Source organism: Sinohyriopsis cumingii, chromosome 5, assembly GCF_028554795.1.
Source record: "Sinohyriopsis cumingii isolate HCF-2022 chromosome 5, ASM2855479v2, whole genome shotgun sequence".
NCBI lineage: Eukaryota > Metazoa > Mollusca > Bivalvia > Unionida > Unionidae > Sinohyriopsis > Sinohyriopsis cumingii.
The window spans coordinates 56,268,724-56,291,761 of record NC_142965.1 but is presented as its reverse complement, the minus strand read 5'-3'; the positions used below and the strand labels follow the sequence as shown (position 1 = coordinate 56,291,761).

The 23,038-nt window shown below is 35.1% G+C and overlaps 1 protein-coding gene across 1 annotated transcript in view; it reads right to left on the bottom strand.

Moving 5' to 3' along the window:
• The window catches only part of LOC149799222 (uncharacterized), a 266,176-nt gene that overhangs the window by 154,443 nt on the left and 88,695 nt on the right, over nucleotides 1-23,038 (bottom strand). The window contains exons 23-31 of the mRNA XM_089958164.1: nucleotides 22,808-22,914; nucleotides 22,480-22,561; nucleotides 21,616-21,783; nucleotides 15,772-15,858; nucleotides 12,682-12,776; nucleotides 11,259-11,366; nucleotides 10,102-10,162; nucleotides 7,577-7,681; nucleotides 1,199-1,263 (exon numbers count right to left, since the gene is read on the bottom strand). Coding sequence (XP_089814290.1) covers nucleotides 1,199-1,263; nucleotides 7,577-7,681; nucleotides 10,102-10,162; nucleotides 11,259-11,366; nucleotides 12,682-12,776; nucleotides 15,772-15,858; nucleotides 21,616-21,783; nucleotides 22,480-22,561; nucleotides 22,808-22,914 — 878 coding nt within the window. The remainder of the gene's footprint in view (nucleotides 1-1,198; nucleotides 1,264-7,576; nucleotides 7,682-10,101; nucleotides 10,163-11,258; nucleotides 11,367-12,681; nucleotides 12,777-15,771; nucleotides 15,859-21,615; nucleotides 21,784-22,479; nucleotides 22,562-22,807; nucleotides 22,915-23,038) is intronic.

The following is a 23,038-nucleotide window of genomic DNA, read 5'->3' as shown; positions in this document are numbered from 1 at the left end:
CCGACAAACGGATTAAGCAAGGCACTAAACATAAAAGAAGAGATGGACCGACATACGGGTTAAATAAAATACTGAACATAGAAGAAGAGGCAAAGGGAACAGTAAATCGCATTTTCTCCCCAAAAGGTTTGACAGTCAAACGTAAGGCCTTAACACAATTAAGCAGTTTTATCTATAACGTTAGGAAATATACAGTTGAGCCTAACTTACAACTTACTTAACTGTATTCTTCAATCTCTTATGCTACAAGTACATCATCAACAGTAAACGTCTACAATATATATATATATATATATATATATATATATATATATATATATATATATATATATATCCATGTAAGTTTTCATTACGAGTTGTAGGTAATTTCAAATTGTGTGAGAATTGTGACAACAGTCACATGGGAATCAAATTTGAAATATGTCACGTGACGATGAATGTCGACTTTAGCGTCTTAATAGACACTTGGAAACATAGCTAAAGAGAAAATGGAACAATTAATTCATTCCTAATTAATATTTGTATTATTTTTTATATCAGGATGCAGTTGTACTTAATGTTGTGTTTAGATTTATTTTGTGAGGAACATTTATTTAAAATATTGATTGGAATTCCAAATTACGCAACCGACGGTCTGGACTCACGCTACATTTTAAGAGTACTGTGGATTCATTCAAAGAAGTTCTCCACAATGCCCATGTGCTACATTAAGACTCTTGGTATATCAACACGTTCAGAACCTGGAATGCATTCCGAACACTCTATTCTTTAGGACGCTTGATAGAAAAGTTATGATTAGTTTCGACTTAATTCACAATTCATTCATTTCCTCTTCAAGTTTCATTTTATAACCTAAAGAGATAAATTATTCGTTAGGGTTTACAAAACTTGTAGGTGTTGCTTCTTTCTGTTACTCAGTTGATGTCATATGGTCCTAACAATATATTGACTGCTTCATTGTACGACTTTGACTAAAACGAACAGGAATAGTCCCCAGGACATTCCTACAAAAGGAAGAAAGTTAAATAATGTTGGAGTATCTCATAACGCTTCGATGCATTTTCGTTTTCGTGGAAGAAACAAATGCTGCGAACATTATAATCGGTTATATTCTACTCACGGTGAGAGATATAAATACAAAGCTTGTTATGAAAACAAAGTATCACTAATCTTTGAGGCAAGTACACAAATAACTTACAATTCAAAGTCATCCTTGTATATGCCCATTTCCTCTCCCAGATATTCAGCATATAAGGCCCAGCCCTTGAAAGAAAGCAACATGATTATAATAAAATTTCCTTTAAGAAATTCAAATAATTTTCAAACAACATGATAGAATGATGAACGAATACAAATAGTATAATGTGATCCATTAGAGACATGACAGAGAATCCTCAATTAAATCATGATTAGAATTTGCCGCCATCTTCATGGCACTCTGGCGTCAACTTAACGAAATGATGTGTTACATCGGAGTTTGTACCACCATCTTGTGGGTTTATAGTGTCAAGGTTGGAAATCGTATGTCTAGAAAATGCTCAGAGGATTAACGTTATGGGCTATATGAGCCTCAAGACCGGAAATCTTATGTTAAAAAGTTGTCCATAGATTTTAAGTGATAGGTCTGTCTATAGGGAAACAAAACATTGTGACATGGCTGGCCTGTTAGGAAGGAAAAGTAGGATGTGGAGTCAGTATGGAAATTGAAGATTCTCACTACAACAATCGCTACATATGTTTAGTACGTTTGAATAAAACAGCAAACAACCATTCACTCGCAATTGGGATGACATGCTATTTAGTTTGAAATACTAGTGAGTCATCTTTACTGTCAGCCTGTTGTACGTTTGCTACAAATAATCTAACATGTGGCAAATGTTCATTCATCAGATGGATCTAAATGTTGCCTGCGTTACACTGACTGACGTTTTACACGATTGTCAATCTACTTATTACAAAAATGTGTTTATCATACTATGGACGAAACGATGCCTTATTAGCTGTTCAGCAGAATTATATGTTTTGCTCATTATGGGTAATTTTGACAACAGGAAATGAGAGACAGACAGACAGACAGACATACAGACAGAGAGCGAGAGTGAGGGCGACATTGTTTCTAAATTGTTGTTTTTTAATACGGCCAGCTCACTCATACAGTTGACGAAACTAGAAGATGTTTATCGCAGAGTTACCTGTGATTCTTAATGTAACCATCGGCAATTTTGACGACAGAATGTCTTTATGACAAAGAAATCCCATCCCTTTACCATTTCCTTATAGTCAAATTTACTCTCTACTATCCATTCTCATAAATCCATAAAATGACTACTAAAGTGAAAGAAGCGAAAAGTAAAACATGTCAGAGATTTAACATACACTACCACTGAGGATCTACTACTAGTGAACTACTATCTAACACATTACTTACAATGTCTGGGCCTACATGGGGTACAAATCAAATTAGCATTACCTCCTTTAACGTCCCGACCGGTATTTAAGATCATGCTGTATGTTTAACGTATTTGGACTTTCTAACATGCAACCAATGCTGGCACCCACATTATTTTATGTACGTATCACATGCGACAATTTTTATTCATCAGTTGTATCGTGTACATTTTGGTGGGAGTGGGTTGTATTTTTGTTTACAGTTGGTCTAGCCTTGTACTGACTTGGCTTTGCCTTAGGTAGAAGATGTCGCTATTATGACAGCTAGTTGTGGCATGGTCTCAGGAATCTACCATGTATACCGTCTTTGGCAATATATATATATATATATATATATATATATATACGAGAGAGAGAGAGGGAGAGAAAGAAAGAAAGGTTATACGTTCAGCCAGTTTTCTGCAGCACGCCTTTAGCAAACAATTATCTTCTTTAGTCCTATCCTTCTGAGTTCCATGTACGATATTTACATTGATATATTTATTCCTTTTGCAGCGGCGGAGCTACTGCAAACGATTTCCACAACGCACAATGAGTATTTCAACAGTTCGTCAGTGAGTTTTTAAAGCTACCATCTGTGTGTTTATTAAGCTACCATATAAAGCTAATTAATCAGACTCTGATAAATGAAAATTTGCCTGACAAAATGAATTACTATTACTATTATTATTATTATTATTTTTATTATTATTATTATTATTATTATTATTGATAGTAGTAGTAGTAGCAGTAGTATTTATTTTGTTGTTGCTTGAAACAAAACTTTCTAACAGTAAGTAACCGTTTTGTCGCGAGTAGAATACATAACTCTGGAACAAACACCGTCTTGTATCCATTTAATTCAATCATGTGTGATTACAGAGTAAATATCAATCCTATAGTATTGCATTGGTCCATCAATGAATCCTTAGATTCCTATCAAAACATGTACTGATTTAAAGAAGAACTCATGATAATGGTAAAGAAATTGAAGAAAGAGATAGACAATAAAACAGAAAGAAACAACTGGACTTTTGCAATATCGGCTTTAAATGTCATATTGAGATATTGATGAGAGTACGCCACACTTTTAAATGCCTCAAAGCTTGTACCTTTTGAAAGTATTGGTCAATTGCTCTCTCTCTCTCTCTCTCTCTCTCTCTCTCTCTCTCTCTCTGTTATTACAACGGTAATTTCTTAAGGTCAGTAAAACTTTGTTTTATCTATATACCTGACATAATGATTTGTCCGTAGTCATATATATATATATATATATATATATATATATATATATATATACATATGTGTGTGTGTGTTTGGTCTAGAACAATAATTCGAACTAGTAATTCAAATTTCATGACAAGACATTGTAAATAAACTTAGTCGTAGTTAAAATCTATTTCTGTCTGTCTGTCCCTGTTACTCTCTCTCTCTCTCTCTCTCTCTCTCTCTGGTATGTCATAATGCTTTGCAACAGTGTCGTCATATACGTGAAAAATGTGGAATTGCTGTGTGTGTTTTCCTTCTTCCGTCTGGGTTCTTCATAGACTACATTTTACTCATTATATTAAATATAGAGTATAGTTTAGCGATTTTAAAATTAGTTTTGCCGTTTTCGAAAAAAATACAGACAGAAAAATGTTACATTCAACCTTTGACGTCTCGAACCAATTTATATCCAACGTGTGACGACAAAATAAAATACACAACCGAAAAAACAACACCGACTTTTGTAACATTGGGAAACCAAAGGTCGGGTCAGTACAGTGTCGGCATAATTGTAAAAAAAAAAGAAATGAAAATCGGGTGATGGATTAAAATTTGCCTACTTGATCCTGACAGAAAATACAAGTAGCTACAAGTACAGGCCGCACATTTTAGTGAGAATCTTAAATTTGGATATTCAAAATTCGTAAACTACCACCCTCCCGCTTTTAGACTCCAATAAAGGCCTGCCCTTACATGTCTTACTGTACATTCTTTGCATCCTGTATTTCCTTTTATTTCACTTTGCTGGTAAACGTAATGGGGATTATGAGAATACTTGGGTGATAGTTTTAGTGTATAAATGGATGGCAGCTGGTATTAACTGATTGAGGCAAGACAATCCAACATCTGTCCAACCTACGTCATAATGTTAATTCCTGTTAAGGACCATAATACCGCGTAATGTTGATTTAATTTTGACCCAATTAAGGCATACCCATGGCAGGTACAGTGTGTGATGGAAAGTAGTTCACTAGGTGCAGGTCAGTCATAGTGTACTTTTCGCTTCTTTGATGTCAGTTGTTGAAATTAAAGCGACAATGGAAATAGCTATGGGATAGTAAATTTGTCTTTAAGAAAATGTTTGGGGATGAGTTTTAATTTGTTTATAGGGCGATAATATGGAGGTAAGAGATACGGAGGTTAAAAAAAATTGTTTCCAAGAAATATAAGTTATATGTGTTGCACCCATTCTTTTATATCGTATCTCTGATCTACGTTAATGAGTAACTATCAATACTTGTCAAAAGGGGTGATGGTGAGCTCTTCATTTGTTATGATTGTGTTAAAGGGTGTCATTTTCAAATGTTGAGTAAGTAAAAATGGTATTAAATTGTAAAACATGTGCATTTTTACAACTCTCTCTCTCTCTCTCTCTCTCTCTCTCTCTCTCTCTCTCTCTTTGCGTGCCATAAGGACTGTACGTTGCGAATATTGCGGATAACTTACGTAATGAAAATGTAACTGTGCTATAAACTGCTACTAAAACATACGGTTTAATTGATAGCATGATAAGCACATTTTGTAACAAGCACACTGTACTTGATGTTAAGCTTCGGTCAGTTTAGGGCCGGTAAAATTTGTCTTCAGCTGATGAATGGGTATTTGCCAGAGACTAGATTATTGTTGGTAATAAACAAAATGGCACAAACAAATATACTAAATTGTAAGGGAATGATTGTTATTTAAACGTCCTGTATGTACCATATGTAGCACATTTTAGGGAGAATCTTTGATTTCCATTAGAAGCCATACAGTTTTCGCATTTCACGCCATAAAGAACCAATATGTTATAATGTTATGTTTCCCGCCAGACAAATCAATTAATTCACATCTTGATGCTTATTTGCCCCATAATGTAAATTCTATGGACATTTTTTACCATAGGATTTTACATCGAGACACGAAATTCCAGTAGGGAGTAGACACAATAACCTGACTTTGGTGTTGTTCGGCAGAGCAACATAAGTGTATTATTTACTGCCGATAAAATACAATCGAACTGCCTTTCCCAAGGACATGCCACGATAGTTAATCTCGCTTGATCACATTGTATGATTTAAACCCGTACATTTCGGTCGCAAATCTACCACGATGACAGTTTAAACACTGTGGCACATGCCGTCGTTATTTGCCACTTACAATGTGCAAGATGGCGCTCCGGGCCTGTTCTGCATTTCCGAGCAAGCAGGAAAAGATGGGAGAGAAATAATTATATGCGTATGTAATGGGGAGGGGGGTAATTGCACATTAGCGCAGTCCTGGCTACGTAATGATGACTGAAAACGTGTCAATAACTTTAGGACGATAAATCAGTCCAAATACGTTTAACTTTGAAGATTTGAAGTCATTAAACATCAAATGCTAAAATCTCAAAATCAAACGGTTGTTAAAATATAAATGTTAAAAATTATACAATCTTTCAATCTATACATGCATACACACTGACTTATTACCAAATCATGATAATAAAAATGAAAGGAAAATAAAATTAACTTTCATGGTATGAAGACTAACGATGTGATTCGGCAAACATTTATACAAAAAGATAAAATGTTGAATAAAAAATATAACATCTGCGTGAATTAATTATGCACCTCTTCAAATGAGTGAATTCGTTACACACTTTGACAAAGGAAAGAATTAATAAAACCTTTACATTGAAGTATATACATGACAAATCTTTTCAAAGGAGTGAACTCATGCAAACACCTTAACAAAGGAATGATTCATGACTCCATTTTATACAGGCTATGTTCATGAAATACCGTTATAACGGAATGAATTCATGTCACGCCTTTACAAATGAATGAATTCACGACACACCTTTACAAAGAAGTGACTTCGTGACACACCTTTACAAAGGAGTGAATTCATTACACACCTTTACAAAGGAGTGAATTCATTACACATAGAGGCGGCATTTGTAGTACGCGGGGCCTAGGGCCGACCATGACCGCGCGGGGCCATAGTATCATTATCTCGATTGGTATGCTACTTTAAACACTGTTTATGTCTAGACTAGATCAACTTTCGCGATTTGGCGGAGAATTTAGATTGACAAACTCATAAGGACGACCTTAGGCCTGAAGCGCGGGGCCCCCTCAAGAGCGGGGCCTGGGGCGGTCGCCCCACTTGCCACCCCCAAACGCCGTTCGTGATTACACACCTTTATTAAGGAGCGAATAATTCATAACACGCCTTTTCAAATAAATGAATTCATGACACACCTTCAGAAAGGAATGGAATCATGACACTTTTATAAAGGAGTGAACTAATGGCACAGATTTACAAAGCAGTGAATTCATGACAAACCTTTATAAAGGAGTGCTTTCATGACACAACTTAATAAATGTGTGAATTCACGACACACCTTACCAAGCAGTGAATTCATGACAAACCATTACAAGTGAGTTCATTCATGACACCTTTACAAAGAAGTGACTTCATCGCATCTTTACAAAAGAGTAATTGCATTACACGCTACTGCAAAGAAGTTTTAATGAACGAATGTGTGAGCAGAAATATTCTGGCAAATGTAGATTTCTATCTTCTGAAAATACAGAATTGTTTTAGGTTTTGGTGCCAGTTAACTTCCATGAAAAATGCTTTTTCTACAGGAATCAAACGTAAAACACCGAACATTGCTCTTATGTCCAGTTTTATGCTAGTAATATACAACCATATACAACTATAATGATTTTGCTTTCAGGGATATTACAATGCAGATTACGTTATCTCTTCTTACAAAATGTATGACATTTGTTAAAAGTATATTTGATTATATCAATACAAATACGAATATCCTTTTATCTAGTGCTTATTGTTGTTTGAATTCAGATTTGTATGGAATTATACTGAGATCCACTGAATATTTATTTACCTCCACATAGGAATTAAAAAATGGAAAGAAGAATGGTGCACTGAAAAGTCTCCAGTTCATGTGCTTCCTAAAGAGAGGCAAATCAGACACGAGGCTGTAGCTGTCCTGTTTACAAACATAAATAATATATTTTCGTAAGTCAAAATGAAATAACGTCAAAAGAAGAAGCAGTTTAGTAATAACTGTTAAAGTTATTTCTGAGCGAATGTGTGATTATTGCATACAGATTTTTATTATTATAACATCTTTATCTTTCGCAATCTCAGCTATTTATCAATATAGTGTTTAAGTCAAATGAAACGAATTAAATATTTTTGTTAACGTTCTAAATGCGTCCGACACACCAACTTACAAAAGGACATATTGATATAATGCAAAAATCTTTGAGAAGATATATTTGGAGCAAGAGGCTTGGTCCAATTAGTGACAACATATATTACTCACTTAACTTTCTGTTATGTTAAAAATATAAAGGTATTATGAACATAGTGTCTCATTTTTTTAAAAGTATAAAACCAATAGAAACTCGAGACTTTTGTTTATTTTATTTATCTAGATACAGTAGTCACCGGTCTGTTAAGTGTAAAAGAAATAAAGTCGCATTACGGTTGCGTTGCGTTACTTTAGGTTGCCTTTGTGTAGCATTGCGTTTCCATTGTATAACGTTCCGCTGCTTTGCGAAGCGTTAACGTTGCAAGTTCATGTCCAGTACTGTAACCGTGTGATTGTACTCGAGTTCCAACCAGAGCAATGTGTTAAAGCGTTCTGGACCGTTGCAGAATAATAGTACAGTGCATTACAGTGCTTGTGCCGAGTTACAACCATAATACTCATTGCATTCAATTGCAACTAAACTGTTTTCATGTTAGGTGAACACAATAAATACAATTTAAACTTTGTGCATGGTAGAATGGGACAGATTAATACACGTTACAACGGAAACGTGTTATAAGTACAAGCTGAAATCAGTGATATTTTAACATTATGCATCTAAAATGAAAACTTCATAAAACTAGATAAACTGTATCTTCTTAAGGATTATTTTGATAAGAGTCAACAACCTTAAAAATTATTAAACGTGGATCAGGGCATAAACGTGTGCTATAATTGTTTAAGACGTAGCAATGTGTGATTTAATAAAATAGATAATGAATAGTGTGAAATAACTCATTAAGTAACAATTTACAGTGGCAATGTAAACATCATAATCGTTCAAGTTCCACATGTTCTATTTTAATATTGTATATCCTTAACAGCAATGTTTTCTTAATTTGAATTTTGAAAGCAGTACACGTGTATATTATTTCTAGCACGTTTCCCCAGTACACGTCAGTTTTTATCGACATTAAATTTGCAACGCCATTTTGTGTCAGTTCTTAATTTATCCATACGGCAATATATATATATATATATATATATATATATATATATATATATATATATATATATATATCCACAATGGACATATAAATCATAGTAAAAGTAAATACATGAAATCATACTTATTACATCCAAGAAAGATAAGCCACTCACATATCTGAAGCAATACATTTTTGTTTGAATCAATTTTGGCCAATTTTTATTATTCATAACCGTTCTAAAATTGAATAACATTGACCAATAGTTCACCTAGTCAGCAGGACAATTATAATTAATACATTTATTTATTTATTTATTTACAATATAATTTGCTGTGATGATCCAAACAAGATATATATTAACAGCAGATAAATCTGCTATAATCATCATCATCATCATCATCATCATCATCATCATCAAAAAGTTACATTAGTCAGTATATTATTCACACTGCAATACGTATTTTTATTGTGGAGCTTTTGACGGTAAGGAGGCATAAGTGGTAGTAGTAGTAGTAGTAGTGGTAGTCGTAATGGTAGTAGAAATTATCGTTATAGCCGAAGTAGTACTAGCAACACCAACATCAGTAATGTTACATGCACTTGTAAAAGATTTATTACTATATCTTTCAGAATCACAACAGTAACACCAACAACGATGACAAAGGCTACAAAAAACAGCAACAACAACAGCAAATCTACATACATTACTCATATTGCAGTACTTTTAGCATTACTATAGCTACTACTACTAACTTAAGTGAATGTTTTTATTTAAACAGCCGGATAATCAGGTTTAAATTGGGAGGGGTTGGGGATTGACGGTTCAGGCGGATTATCTTTCCCCTAGAAACGTGCGCTTTCAGAAGAAAAAGAGAAAAAGAATTTTTGGCAATAAATTAATGTGACATTTCTGCATGTGCATGGATAGTTGTACTTATAGAATAATCGTTATACCTGGTATTGACAATCTCGAACCAAAGATAGAGGTATCATCCTGTGTTGTGTAATAAAGAGGTTGAATATCGTATCGTTGCGTTACCTTACTTTACTTTGTATTTCCGTTGCCTTGCAACTGCGTTGAATTACCGTAACTAGTGCAACACTGAACAGACCAGGGACTATATGTATGATAATTTGTATAAATAATAATTGAAAAGCACATACCGCCAGATGGTGGCCGGGAACAGTTTCGTGTAACGACAGCGACGCCATTGAAAACGTTGGGCTATGATTTAAACGAAACACAATTTAAGTTCACAACATAAACAGTACATGTGAAAATTCCTGAGTAGTTTTAATTACAAGACTATAAACCTCACGAAAAGTAATGAACGTAAACCATTCAAGTCACCAGAATGGCAAAAGTATGAATATTAAGCGCTCTCAATTTTAATATTCGGAAATCTGCGAAAATGTAATACCGCAGACATTTCGCCTTTAAACGGCACATTACACATTCATCAGCAAATATGAAAATGAGGCTCTTGTAAATTCCTGATAAAGGGACTGTCTGTCTGTCTGTCTGTCTGTTTATATATATATATATATATATATATATATATATATATATATATATATATATATATATATCTTATATTTCCTTGAATTTAATCTATTTGTTGGTTGTTGAGGCTTGTCTCAATTTTTGCCATTTTTTTAAAAGTAAAATCGCATTCAAAGATAAGATGCTCGCAACCTGTATTTTTTTATAAATACCACATGTAATGGATAAAAACAGCGCGCTTTCATAAGTAATACGGATCTGTTTATGTCTTGTAAATTTAAATAGAGGAATAATTTAGACGTGTAGTTGTGTTCATCTTGTAATTCTCAATGTGCAAGAAGCAACACAAAGGTCAAACAATTTGTATTAAAAAAGCAAATAAACAAAACGAAAATACAAACACACATTATAAATGTTGAGATAAAGCCGAAGAAACCTTGAGGTGTCTGGAAATCTTATTTCAAAACGACCATGATGAATGTTACGTATTGCTGAATGAATCTAAGTGTGAACATTCCACATTATGCAATTTAATTAGTGATCAATGTCGTGAAACAAGTAGTGCCCCATTTCAAACATGGCATTGTAACTTTATGTTAAGACAGAACAATATATATATATATGTATATATATATATATATATATATATATATATATATATATATATATATATATATATATATATATATATATATATATTCTTACTGCAGAGGTAGATCTGAAGACCACAGAATTTAGTACAAGCAAACAATAGGTACTTAGTTGAGCATTCCTATAGACAATGATTATTAATTAGAAACGAACAAACAAAATTTACTTGTCTTCAGGTCTTCTAACATTGGCATAGAAAGTTCCTGGTCTCGTGCCATCTCCAGATCCGGATTCGTACTCACCACCTACACCATCTTGAGGGGAATTCTTGACACTGCAATCAGATATTAATCGCTACAATGCACTTTAAGTATATATATATATATATATATATATATATATATATATATATATATATATATATATATATATATATACAGAGAGAGAGAGAGACATACAGACAGACAGACAGAGACAGAGAGAGAATTATAAATATACTCCAGACAGAACGGAAAGTGCTATCCCTGGATTCTATAGAAGAATGCTTGATAATAATAGGCAGAATTAATATTTTAATATAAATAATACTATCATACAGGTTAGATAATTTTAAATTCGTACTCTACGGAGATTCTAATCCAGATCCGCGGGTAAACGGCAGCCATCGCCTTGCCTGCACACACGAGCCCATATTCCCTCACGACTAAGCACAGGTCACCAGAAAATGATGTTACTCAATCGGTGTTATAATATGCACTCGTGTGTAGCAGACACAGTCGCATAACGACCTAAATTAATTTGCATGTATCTACATAATCATTCCGGATTCCTATGAAAGAAATCAAGGTATATATAATTAATTATAGAGAAATATAAATATACACCAGACAGAATGGAAAGTGTTATCCCTGGATTACTATAGAAGAATGCTTGATAATAGTAGGCAGAATTTATATTTTAATACAAAGGACTCTTATTCGCCATATGATTATTCAAATGAACACATAATATAACAATATAGTTATATAATGCATACTATTTTCTGACCATTGGTTGGTCATTGTTTTAGATTTTAGACAATAGCAATAAAGCATTAAATAGTGTGGGAAAAAGAGAAAGAAAACATCAGTATTTCTTGACCTTGCTTCGAAATGCATTATTGAAAGCTTTAGAAAGTTCCGAGAATTTGTTCTTTACATATTGTATTGATAACGATTAAGCCATTTTTTCGGCGGCATTAAATCGTAAGAATCATAAAATTTGTCAATGTCTCAATTATATTTATTGAAATAGCCTACACAATATGGCAGGTGATACCTACCTAAAGACAGATAAATAAAATGTAGTATTTCTTCTGGAATACGATAGTATTGTAACAAATATTTACTTGCTGAAATAGAATATTCTCCATTTCTTCATCCTTCTTTCGATACAAATTTTAAAGAACTAAAAACACCGGGAAATTGCTTTGCAGCTGGTTGCAAGAGCACCAGATGAGACCAGTTCTAGGAAGAAAACAACTATCAAAAGTACCAGATGAGTCCGATTCTAGTAAGAAAACAACTATCAAAGCTAGAGTTAAAACTGTAAGAAAAATCAAACCACTTTCTCTGCATCAGACATTTTCCCAATTAGAAGGTCCTACTTACACTAAGGGCAAGTTTGGGAGATTTTTGAAGTATTTTGGAAGCTCGGGCATGATGCGCTGAAAAATGATGTCCCGAAATCTTTGGAGAGTAGCTTCCTAAAAGAAAGCAAGATATATATATATATATATATATATATATATATATATATATATATATATATATATATATATATATATATATATATATATATATATATATAATAACCTGACTACAAACAGTGCATAACTAGTATTAATTAGCCTGAACGCTTTCGACTCTTAACGAGTCTTTTTCAAAGCAAATACAAAACATAGACAAGGCAAACAAATGAAAAGAAACATCGTTGTGTTTGCATATATATATATATATATATATATATATATATATATATATATATATATATATATATATATATATATATATTCTTGTCTAAAGCATGAGATAAATACCTGTGATACATACAAATACGTACTGCAATACGTTTGTGTTTAAATTCAGAATAATCATACAATAAATAGACGTAATTGCTTACAATACGGGAGATTAAAAGGTCATTAATAGAAGAATTAAAGAACCACAAACGAACAATCAAACTATGATAAGTTGTATCTATCTATATACACACGCGTGCGCACACACACACACACAGACACATTACATATATATTGAAATAAACCTAGGGTATGTCCTGTTTGTATTTACCTGTCCGTATATAGCTAATGTTAGATTATAGTGATCATTTGTTGAGTATGAGGAGTCGGTGATGGGGAAAAACGTATGAACCCGACCAATTAACCAAGTTATTGAGCACGCGTCCTAATGTACAGAATTCACGAGATTTTTGGATTGTATGGATTAGTTTTGTAAAATGGACATTCCTAATATATTAACGTAAACAATTACCTTTATAGTTTAGTTATATGTGATTAGTAATTTAAGACAGACATAATTCGTTGTATCATATATTTGAGCAGTGTCTTGTATTGCATGGGGTGAAGAACAAATAGTAAGCTTGAAAAGATTTATCAATAAGTAATGCAAATTATACGAATGTGAAACAAGAACAAAACCTTGCAAGTGTGATATTAGCGTTTTGCTATGTATGGTAATTAAATGATTAGAGTAACTTACTATCGTAACCGTATGTTTTAGGACATTCCAGTTGGCAACCGATCTTTCCTTGTCCTTGGAAATAGGGGAAACATAGGCTGTCAAGCTACACTGATACATTAGTTTGATTCGCTTGATACGGATACCTCTTTGCGTGTAACAATAAAGATTTTATATTGGCAGCTGTGATTTTTGTGATAGTGTTGTGACATTTTTCGAGTTATTGTTTTTCAAAAACCAAAAACTGTCAGACCTTTTGACATGGCACCTGGTCGGAAAACGCATCCTCCAGGAAGTTAAAACCTTCCTTTAAAATTCTCACGCGCTTTGGAATATTTAATGCAAAAAAGAAGACTTGTTTCTTTTTTGTAATTTACATTTAAATTTGAGCAGATATTGTTCTTTAAGAATCATTGCTGTTCCCAGTAGGATATAATTTGGGAGTGCAATAAAACATGCTTTTAATAACAGACTGCAGTTCTTCTTTTTTAAATTGTGGTTAGTGAGATACTTTCTTTTATCTGCATCATACATGAGGTCAGTTGAATTGCATTTTCAGCAAGAAAAATACGTTACTGAAATAGCATGTCTCAGGGGTGAGTTTTACCATGATTAAATTTATATTATGACTTCCTTCCCAGTCTGGGGTCATTACTAGGTAATGTAGTGTATTTGATTGATACAAGACAAACCTCCTGAGAGATTCACACACACACACACACACACATTTCCCCTCACTTTGCCACTAAGCATAAAGATGGGCAATTGCCATTTCCCCGTGGAAGTTGTATGGCTGAGTTGACAAATTGATTAAAAATAGGCAAAGCCACACAAATACCACCAAACGTTACGTTGTTCAAGGGTGATGTACATTCTGTAATAACTGCATTTGATTCTAACATTTGTATGTGAGGGGAGATGCCTCTTTTGTTTGTTTGTTTTTGTTTCGTTTTTTGGGGGTGGTGGGTGATAAATTGTCTGGGATTAATCAGTGCAGTATTAACTTCAAGACACATTGGTTAGAAGCCTTGTGCTTGCTTGACCAAGACTGATGCAAATTATAATTGGTTTGTGTGCTTTAAGAGAAGCGGCTCTATATAACGCCATGGATGTTTAATGGCAGAATGGAATATTTGCAGTGAGTGCTTATGGCATAAGAATCTGCCTGGAAGTTGCTATAAGTTTGATATTTAACATTCTGCTTTTGGAGTTAGCCATATGAGTAAAAAGTGATATTTTAAGTCGTGAATGCTTACATGACAGTGAACAGTTTTCTGTCACTGAAGCATTTAAATATTAGTCATGACATAGACGTGATGATGCAGTGTCAGTTGTCATGGTCTGATGGCGGAGAGTTATCTTATGCCGCTTAGTATGGGCGCTGAGGTTCTGAACGACTTTTGGGTTTTAGAACAGATGTATTGTCCTGTAAGAAGCGAACTCTCTGCACCTGATATGTCGTCACGGTAAGCAGGGTAAGAGTTAACCTGCGAACCTTTCAGAGACTAGCTTATTGAGAAGCTTTTAGCACAAGATACTTTGGTAACTGATGAGTACCAACAAAGTCTCGGTAATAGCCTATTGTAGTTTTTATCATGCATAAATTAAAGAATCGGCTATTAAAGAACTGTTTTATTGCGGAACCTATCAAAAACTGTTCAAAGTACACGACAATTAGTTAGATGCATTGAAGCATAAAAACAATGTCAAACAAAAGCAAAGCATTGCGAGTGTGAAGTTGTAGTTTCCCAATGTGTTACACTTGGGTGATTAGAGAAAAAGTTATGTGGTATTTGCAAGTTTAAGAAATAGGAAGAAAAAAAAAACTGAATATTAAGTCACGCAGACGGAGGTGCTTGATTCGTTAGGTAGATACCCTTTTGTTGTATGTATGCATATATATATATATATATATATATATATATATATATTGATTGGTGAAGTTATTTTTGTGTAAATAAGCTAATAATTTTGCATTAATGCTTTCTGTCTGTTACCTACCGGGTTTCTGATCAGGAAACTAGAGTTGCTCTTCAATAAGTTGAAGAATTCCCGCACACTTCCATGGAATCCTAGTTTTCTCATAACCTTGAATAATACAGTAAAGCATGCACAGTCTGTTTGTGACTTTTTCTACTAAAATATGTTTTTCAAGAATACTTATCCATCCAATACCTTAAGACATCTACAGCTACCTCACAAATCCAGCCCTCCCAGATAACACTTTTAGCCAAAACATTCTAAACGTTATCTGCCCATTAGGTGACGGTTGGGCAGATTGATGTCCCCTCGGTATAGGGATTGGCGCCAAATCCCGTAAACATCTCAGTGACTATCGGAGCGTAAGGCACGCTCTCTATGGATGTAACTGTGGTGAGAATGGGAGTGTGTATGTGTATCATGATTGATTACGTATTCTCGAAGAAACATATGTTACAAGAAAAAAAGGTTTCTTTTTTAAATATGTTACCCAATTATAATACCGTAGGAGAATACGTTAGAGGTGGAGTGAGAAGCATCCCCTTATCCTGGGGAGACCATACTAAAAGGTATGTGAGACAACGTCTAGAGATTATGGGACTGTCGGGGAGAGGCATCGAAATGGAAAATAATTCCCTCCCGCATATCCAGCTGAAGTCGTGAAACCGCGTCGAACGATCTGGAAGTGTAACCTTTGTGCCACTGGTAAAGGTTCTTCAACATCGACATGAACCTTTCAGGAGCAGAGATCTCTGATAAGAACTGGCAAAGTGTATTCAGATTTCCATCCTACGGATAAAAATAGAGAACAGTTTTGTTCCTATGCAATAATTATGCAGACAGTCGTCACTTCGTGACCCAATATGCTAAGCAAAAGCAAAATCACTGGTATGGGTTTAATCCGATAGGCAGGACAGATATCCCCCTTATTCAAGATGAAAATGCCTATGTTGATATATCATCCTTCCTCTCGTCGACAATATAATAAGGCGTTATCTCCTTCGATGCATAGATTCGATATTCCTGAAATACCATTAAGAGTTCGCACTAGGACATGTCAATGACCTTGAGATGAAGTATCCAGAATAGATTAAAATTATTACTAATATATAATTCCTCATGAAAGAAGCCCGTACTTGGTAAAAAAAAAGTATGGATCTCCATAGACGACGTTGATCCATCGTGACGAAACTGCAAGTAGAGGAGTCCACCAATAAGAAATGTATCGCTGATTGTGCCTGCTGACTACCAAAAGTAGTGATTAAGCAGGACTTATAAGATATTGAACTAAGTAAGCTATTGAGAGAAGTTCAAATGGTGTCTTTCTCTGCCAGGTTAATACTCATGATAACTTCCACTTGACAAGGGGACAATGTCATTGGCCAGGTGGAATCCAAAACAATGCAAAATCAGACAGATCTTTGGTTTGTCTGATACCCTCTCTTCCATGATGGCACAGTATGCCAGTGCTTGTGGAACGGTAGGTTTAGTTGTTATTGGTGCTAACTTTTTCTAATCGAAGAAACATAGGACATTAATTATTGAGAAATAGATGCCGACATTGGCACATTGTGATCTTGTGCGCTCCGCTGAGATCATATTCCACTGCCTCCTTACGCTTCTAAGGTGGATGGCCATTTCAATCTACCACTTATTGTGAGAACAGTTGGTTCTTAAGGGTGTAATTAAAAAGATTCAGATGTGCAGGTCATGAAACATTGGGGTGAAACACCCGCCATTGTTGTTTCGTAAGTCTGATGAGGGAATATCTCAGTTCTGGCAATTGTATTGAGATTGATGAGGTAGCTCCGATATTTCACATCTAAGAGTAGTAATGAGGATGAGGAGACACTCGGATATGCTTGTTCCTGCAGAGGTGTTGAAGAAATGTATAAATTCTACCATTCCAATCCATAGAAAGAGCATTGACTATTCGGGCCTTTTGTGTCCGGGATTGGTTAGACATAGGCTGAGGTTTTGGCATTTCACCTTGTCACCGATAGGTCCATCATAGGTCAATCTCAGCCAGTGACTACTGAGTGAAGAAAGAGGGATGAAGAGACCAATCCGTTTAAAATATTTCCTATTTGCAGAACCATGAACATGCTAATATACGACACAGCTTATTGCATGTCGAATTTAAGGGTGTATTGTTAATGACGACACCACTTTAGAAAATCCCAAAAGAAGAATACAAAAGTCTGAGTACTTGTTCCGCTTTCTTGTTTGAGATGAGTCACCACGTTGAAGTCAACAGACAGAAGGAGATATCCGTTCTTCAGCCGCCAATGACTAACATATAACAATTATTTTGATGGGACTACGCTTCTATGGAAGTCCGAAATAGTAAGAAACTTTCTCCCCCAGCCTTCTATGTTCGCATCCATATCACTCGTGATTGTTGGAGATTTTGCTTGCAGAGGTACCGCCGACGTAAATAAAAAGTGGTTTCCCCGCCTTCCAGATACAACCTCGTATTGTTGTAGATTGTGGGAGCTGAACCAATGGTCACAGGTTCGGTCTCCCCTAGGACTATGTAATCATTGTGATAGGGAATCCAATAAAGCGACCAAGGGCTAAGACGTGCGCTACCTTATTGAGCAAAACTCATTCATCTAGAGAATTCTAGAGCTGATGGATTTTTCTAAATAGGCTTGAAGCTTACTATTGCGTGATTTCAAATCTTGTTCGTAGGGTATCTATTCCTTATACATGAACATTAATTCTAGGCATTGTCGACCAAATCCTGGAAGGGTAAGAGGTGGGAGGTGTCCTTGTTGACAAGGAGATTGTTATGTCTCCAGAATAGACAGTGTTAAGACCCGTTGTTGCACTTCATCGCAAACCCAATTGCAAAACAATTGACTGATTGTTCTTAGGTAGATGACAAACTGATGCGTGCTGCGTTGTAAAGGAAGAACTTAGTATGGGCGTTGAAAGTGAAACGGAGTCCGCATGAAACTTGTTGGGTCCCCATGACAGCATGCATAGTAAATCTTCCCAAGCAGCCATGAAAAAGAATGGAGCCTTCTTCCTACCGGGGTGTGTAATAAAGATAGGATAGGGGGCTACAGCTGAGGCTGAGAGGAATGGTGACATGTTGTTAATTCCGTCAATCTGATGATAAAGGAGAGAATAGATGATGAAGGTTGCGAGCATATCTTAGACGGTAAAAGGTCTATTAGATGAGCATACGGAGCATTGCATCTTTTCCCACCTGTTGTTAGTTGATAGCTATTATTATGGCTCTAGTATGTTGTGACTCGGTCATAAAATGTACCGTAATGTGAATAACGCCTTCTTTATTTCCGTGGACTAAAGTCTTGCGCGAAATGAATTGATAGCGTGACTTATCTGTTGCGGTTGTGAACGCTATGATTCCACATATACGGCACAGTCCGGTCGAAACGACAATAGGTATGTGATGAAATGTAGACCGATTCATTATGTTGGGACGGAATAATGGATGTTTGACCCATGTAACCGGTCCGTGTATCTCTTGTGGCAGAGGACACTTTTGGCTATCGGTTAGCTCTTTCCCTCGCAATTAAGCAATACATATATAATCGAACACAAAAGTGGCGAGGTCAATAGGAATCGGCAATAAGTATGAGTCCTGTGATAGTGACCAATAAAGATTCCAATTGTAGAAGCAATTGTAAATGGAATCTTTCGTACATTATTTCACCTGATGTCAGAACTGTCGACCAGGAAGGTGATGTAGAGGATTGAGATCAGAAATCCAGTGATATTAGTAGAGAAAGTTCAGTTCCAGCATGCAAGGCGGAGTTCACTCATCCAAGTAGGATCTAAAACCAACGAGGAACCTTGAATGCCAGTATCATCGTTTGTAGATTCAGGTAGCGAAGCCGACATCTCCTGGTCGACCTTTGAAGAAGTTAGAGACGAATGTCGATAATGGTAGCCCACTGCACTTGCAGCACTGACAAAATGAGATCCCGTTACTTCTAACGTGTGATAAGTAGAGTATCTTTTGTGGCAGAGTCCCTTAGGCAAGTAAAGAGACATCTCTTGAAATCGTAGGCCCCAAGATGGACATCGTTAGCATGAAGTGTTTTGAGGTACTTCGCGGGTTAGATGATCCTTGTAAAACTGTTTTCCTGGGTATTATGGCACTAAATTGGGTGTCATATGCGAGTCGTGGAAATGAACAAGATCGTTTTCTTGTGGATGATACCGTATGATCGAGTTGGGAGTAGTATATTGAGATCAGATTTTTATAGCAATGTCCGTTTTGGGAAAGGACATGGCCATTTAACTGGTATGACGTTGTTCAGTAGTTGCGGTTGGGACGTGGTAACGGGATATTCATCCACGTATCCGATCCATAACTCAGATATGCGAACAAACTGATTCTTGTTGTTGCTCTCTTTCTCACTGCCCTGACAAGATACTGCTCGTCGCCTTGCGTGCAAGCAGATACTTTCGTCATCCAAGCTTTTATTTGCATCTGTCCATAACATGCACGTCTGACATGTATTCAAGGTATGACAACAAGAGAACTACATATGTAAGTGTTTGTCAGACTGGTCTAGCCAGTGGTACGGGTAGAATCACTGGAGTTTCGTTTATAGTACGTACATGTACGACGGACTATAAGGTAAATAATCAATTCTTTAGAAAGCTTACCTGTAGGAAAAGACAATTGTTGATTGCATGTACATATAAAAATCATTCAAGCATCGCAAATAGTATCATGCATTAATTTGGCGCTACTGAGTAAAACATGTATAGAAACTATCCGTATATATCCGACCGCATGCGGAAGCTATACTGTAAGATAAATACGTTTTCTATATTGGATCAGTGCCAGTATAACATATATAATCTCAAGGACAGTCTGGACAGTTGAATTCAGTTAAACTTGACTACTATTGCATCGGTATAGAAAACACTTACCGGTATGGATCCCGTGGTAACGGAAATTATACACATGTTAAGAGTTTTTTATAACCAGTACAGACATGCTTTCATATCTCTTTAAAACTATAACTATTGTGAAGTCGGATATGAAAACCGTACAAGTATGTAACAATATTAAGTGACGGCCAAGTGATTGTTTCTAAAGGCTGAACGTTATCGTCATAGGAAGAAAGAAAATATGGAAACAGAGAAGGGGTGTACTTCACTTTTGAAATAAAGACTCATCAAACTTGTAAGGGTAGGACTTCCAAAAAAACTTTGAAGAGGACTTTTGCGAGGCGAGGTTGCTGTTGACATGAGTAGACCGCCTGACGGAAGCAATAACTGAGATGTTCACGGGATTTGAAGCCAATCCCTATAACAAACGGGATATCATTCTGCCCGATCGCCATGCAGGTGGCAGATAACTTGTAGCTTTTTTATTTATAAGTGTTATCTGGAAGGGCTGGATTTGAATGGTAGTAGTAGTTCTCCTAAAGTAATATGATTGGATGACGTACGTCAAGAAGACAAATGTAACGGTACCATGAGATGAATTGCTGATTATCAAAACCGTGCACAAGAATCAATTGTATTGATAGGTCAATATTGGCAACTGTTCATATAATATTCGTGTAATACTTAGCTCGTATAATTTATAGTAATGAATTTAAGAAGAATCATGCGTTACTACTTCAAGATTATGCATGTCCAAAACATATCGACTAACATAAACGTATCATAAACGTTTCAATTAATTCACATCTCCTAAATTAACAGCCTCATTTTTACGGTGGTGTCGAAAGATAGTTGAGAAAGCTTATAATAGGGTCTTCTTTCATTTTTTATCGATATTTGTCTAGTAAATATCGTCGATTTAAAATATATTGGAGACAAAATAATGTTTACATGAATAAATATGCACATAATATTGCTACCTACCTTTAACATTTCATCGTATATGCGTTTAACTTCATCCAAACCTTTCTGGTGGACTTCTTCTGGTGTATTAGTAAGCGAAGTATGCCACCTTAGTGTATCTATGTAATTTTGCTTCCCGTTCTCCCATCCAAGTATTCCCCAGGTCTTCCGTGTATGGAGCATATATTCCTAAAATGGTAATGGAAACTTTTAAAAATCGGACTTAACTGGTTGTCACTGAGCTTACTTAAGGTCGCATTAGTACTAGTGCTTTCGATTAAATAAAGTATCACAAGTACGTCAGTTTGGATCAAATGACCGGTAGTTCTTCTCAGTAACAATAAGTCAAAGTAAGATATATTGAATTCATCTGTATTTTGAAAGGTCAAACGGCCAAAATAATGATATTTTTACCCATCTGAATTTTGTTTCTATGACCAGAACTTTATACACATAACTCTCGTTTTTATAAGCCAATATATAAAGGCTCAAGTAAGCTATAATCGGTCTGTTATTGGTCTGTTAAAGTCCACAGCTGACTGTTGTGAAGTTAAAATACTTGGATATTGAATAATAAAGGAAATGAATAATTATATTTAAACAAAAGGCTATTGGTAATAATGGATGCTATCTGAATAGAAATTATGATTTTAAGAAATGCGCTATCCGGTACAGAGACTCTATCAAATCCTAAGCTGCTAATTAAGCGTACAGATTATAAAACAGCGTATAGAGATCTCTTCAAAAGGATGGTTAAAATTCGGAGGTCAGGATGTCGATTCCAGCTTAATTGACACAAATACGTTTTAGTGTGATGTTGACTATGATTAATATGGATAACGCTGCGTTAAAAATCAGACACATTTACGTCACATCCATACTCACCTTCTCAATGAACGACTTGACGTCTTTCAATTTCTGAATCAAGTTCTTAATTGCATGCCTCATACGCTCTGTCATATTATTCCTGTAATAAATTTCGACGTTCATTAAAACTGAAATTCATTCTGTGTAATCATTTATGTAAAAAGAATGACAAAAGAAAGACTCACTAAAACATTGTATTCATTTAATATTTTTTTCTGTGATAGTAGTAAAATAGTTAAAATTATATATAAATCATGAGTCGTAATATGAAAAGATGAACCTATGTGACATTTAAGGTAATATGTTTGATGTTTAAAGTAAATTAAATATAATAAGCAATTCATACAAAGTGCTGCCCAGTATAATTGCTGCTTTGTCCTCCAAAAACGGTTTGATTACGGGAAATGAGGATTCCTTGGACGTGAGTTCATCTATTTGTTGTGGAATGCGATTCTGAAATTTATAAATAGTGTAACTTACTTTAAATTTAAATATCAAATCTAATTAGACACAATTAAAGAATAAATGTACACCATTCTAATTTACGACCATTACAACAAACGGTGTCGTACTTTTA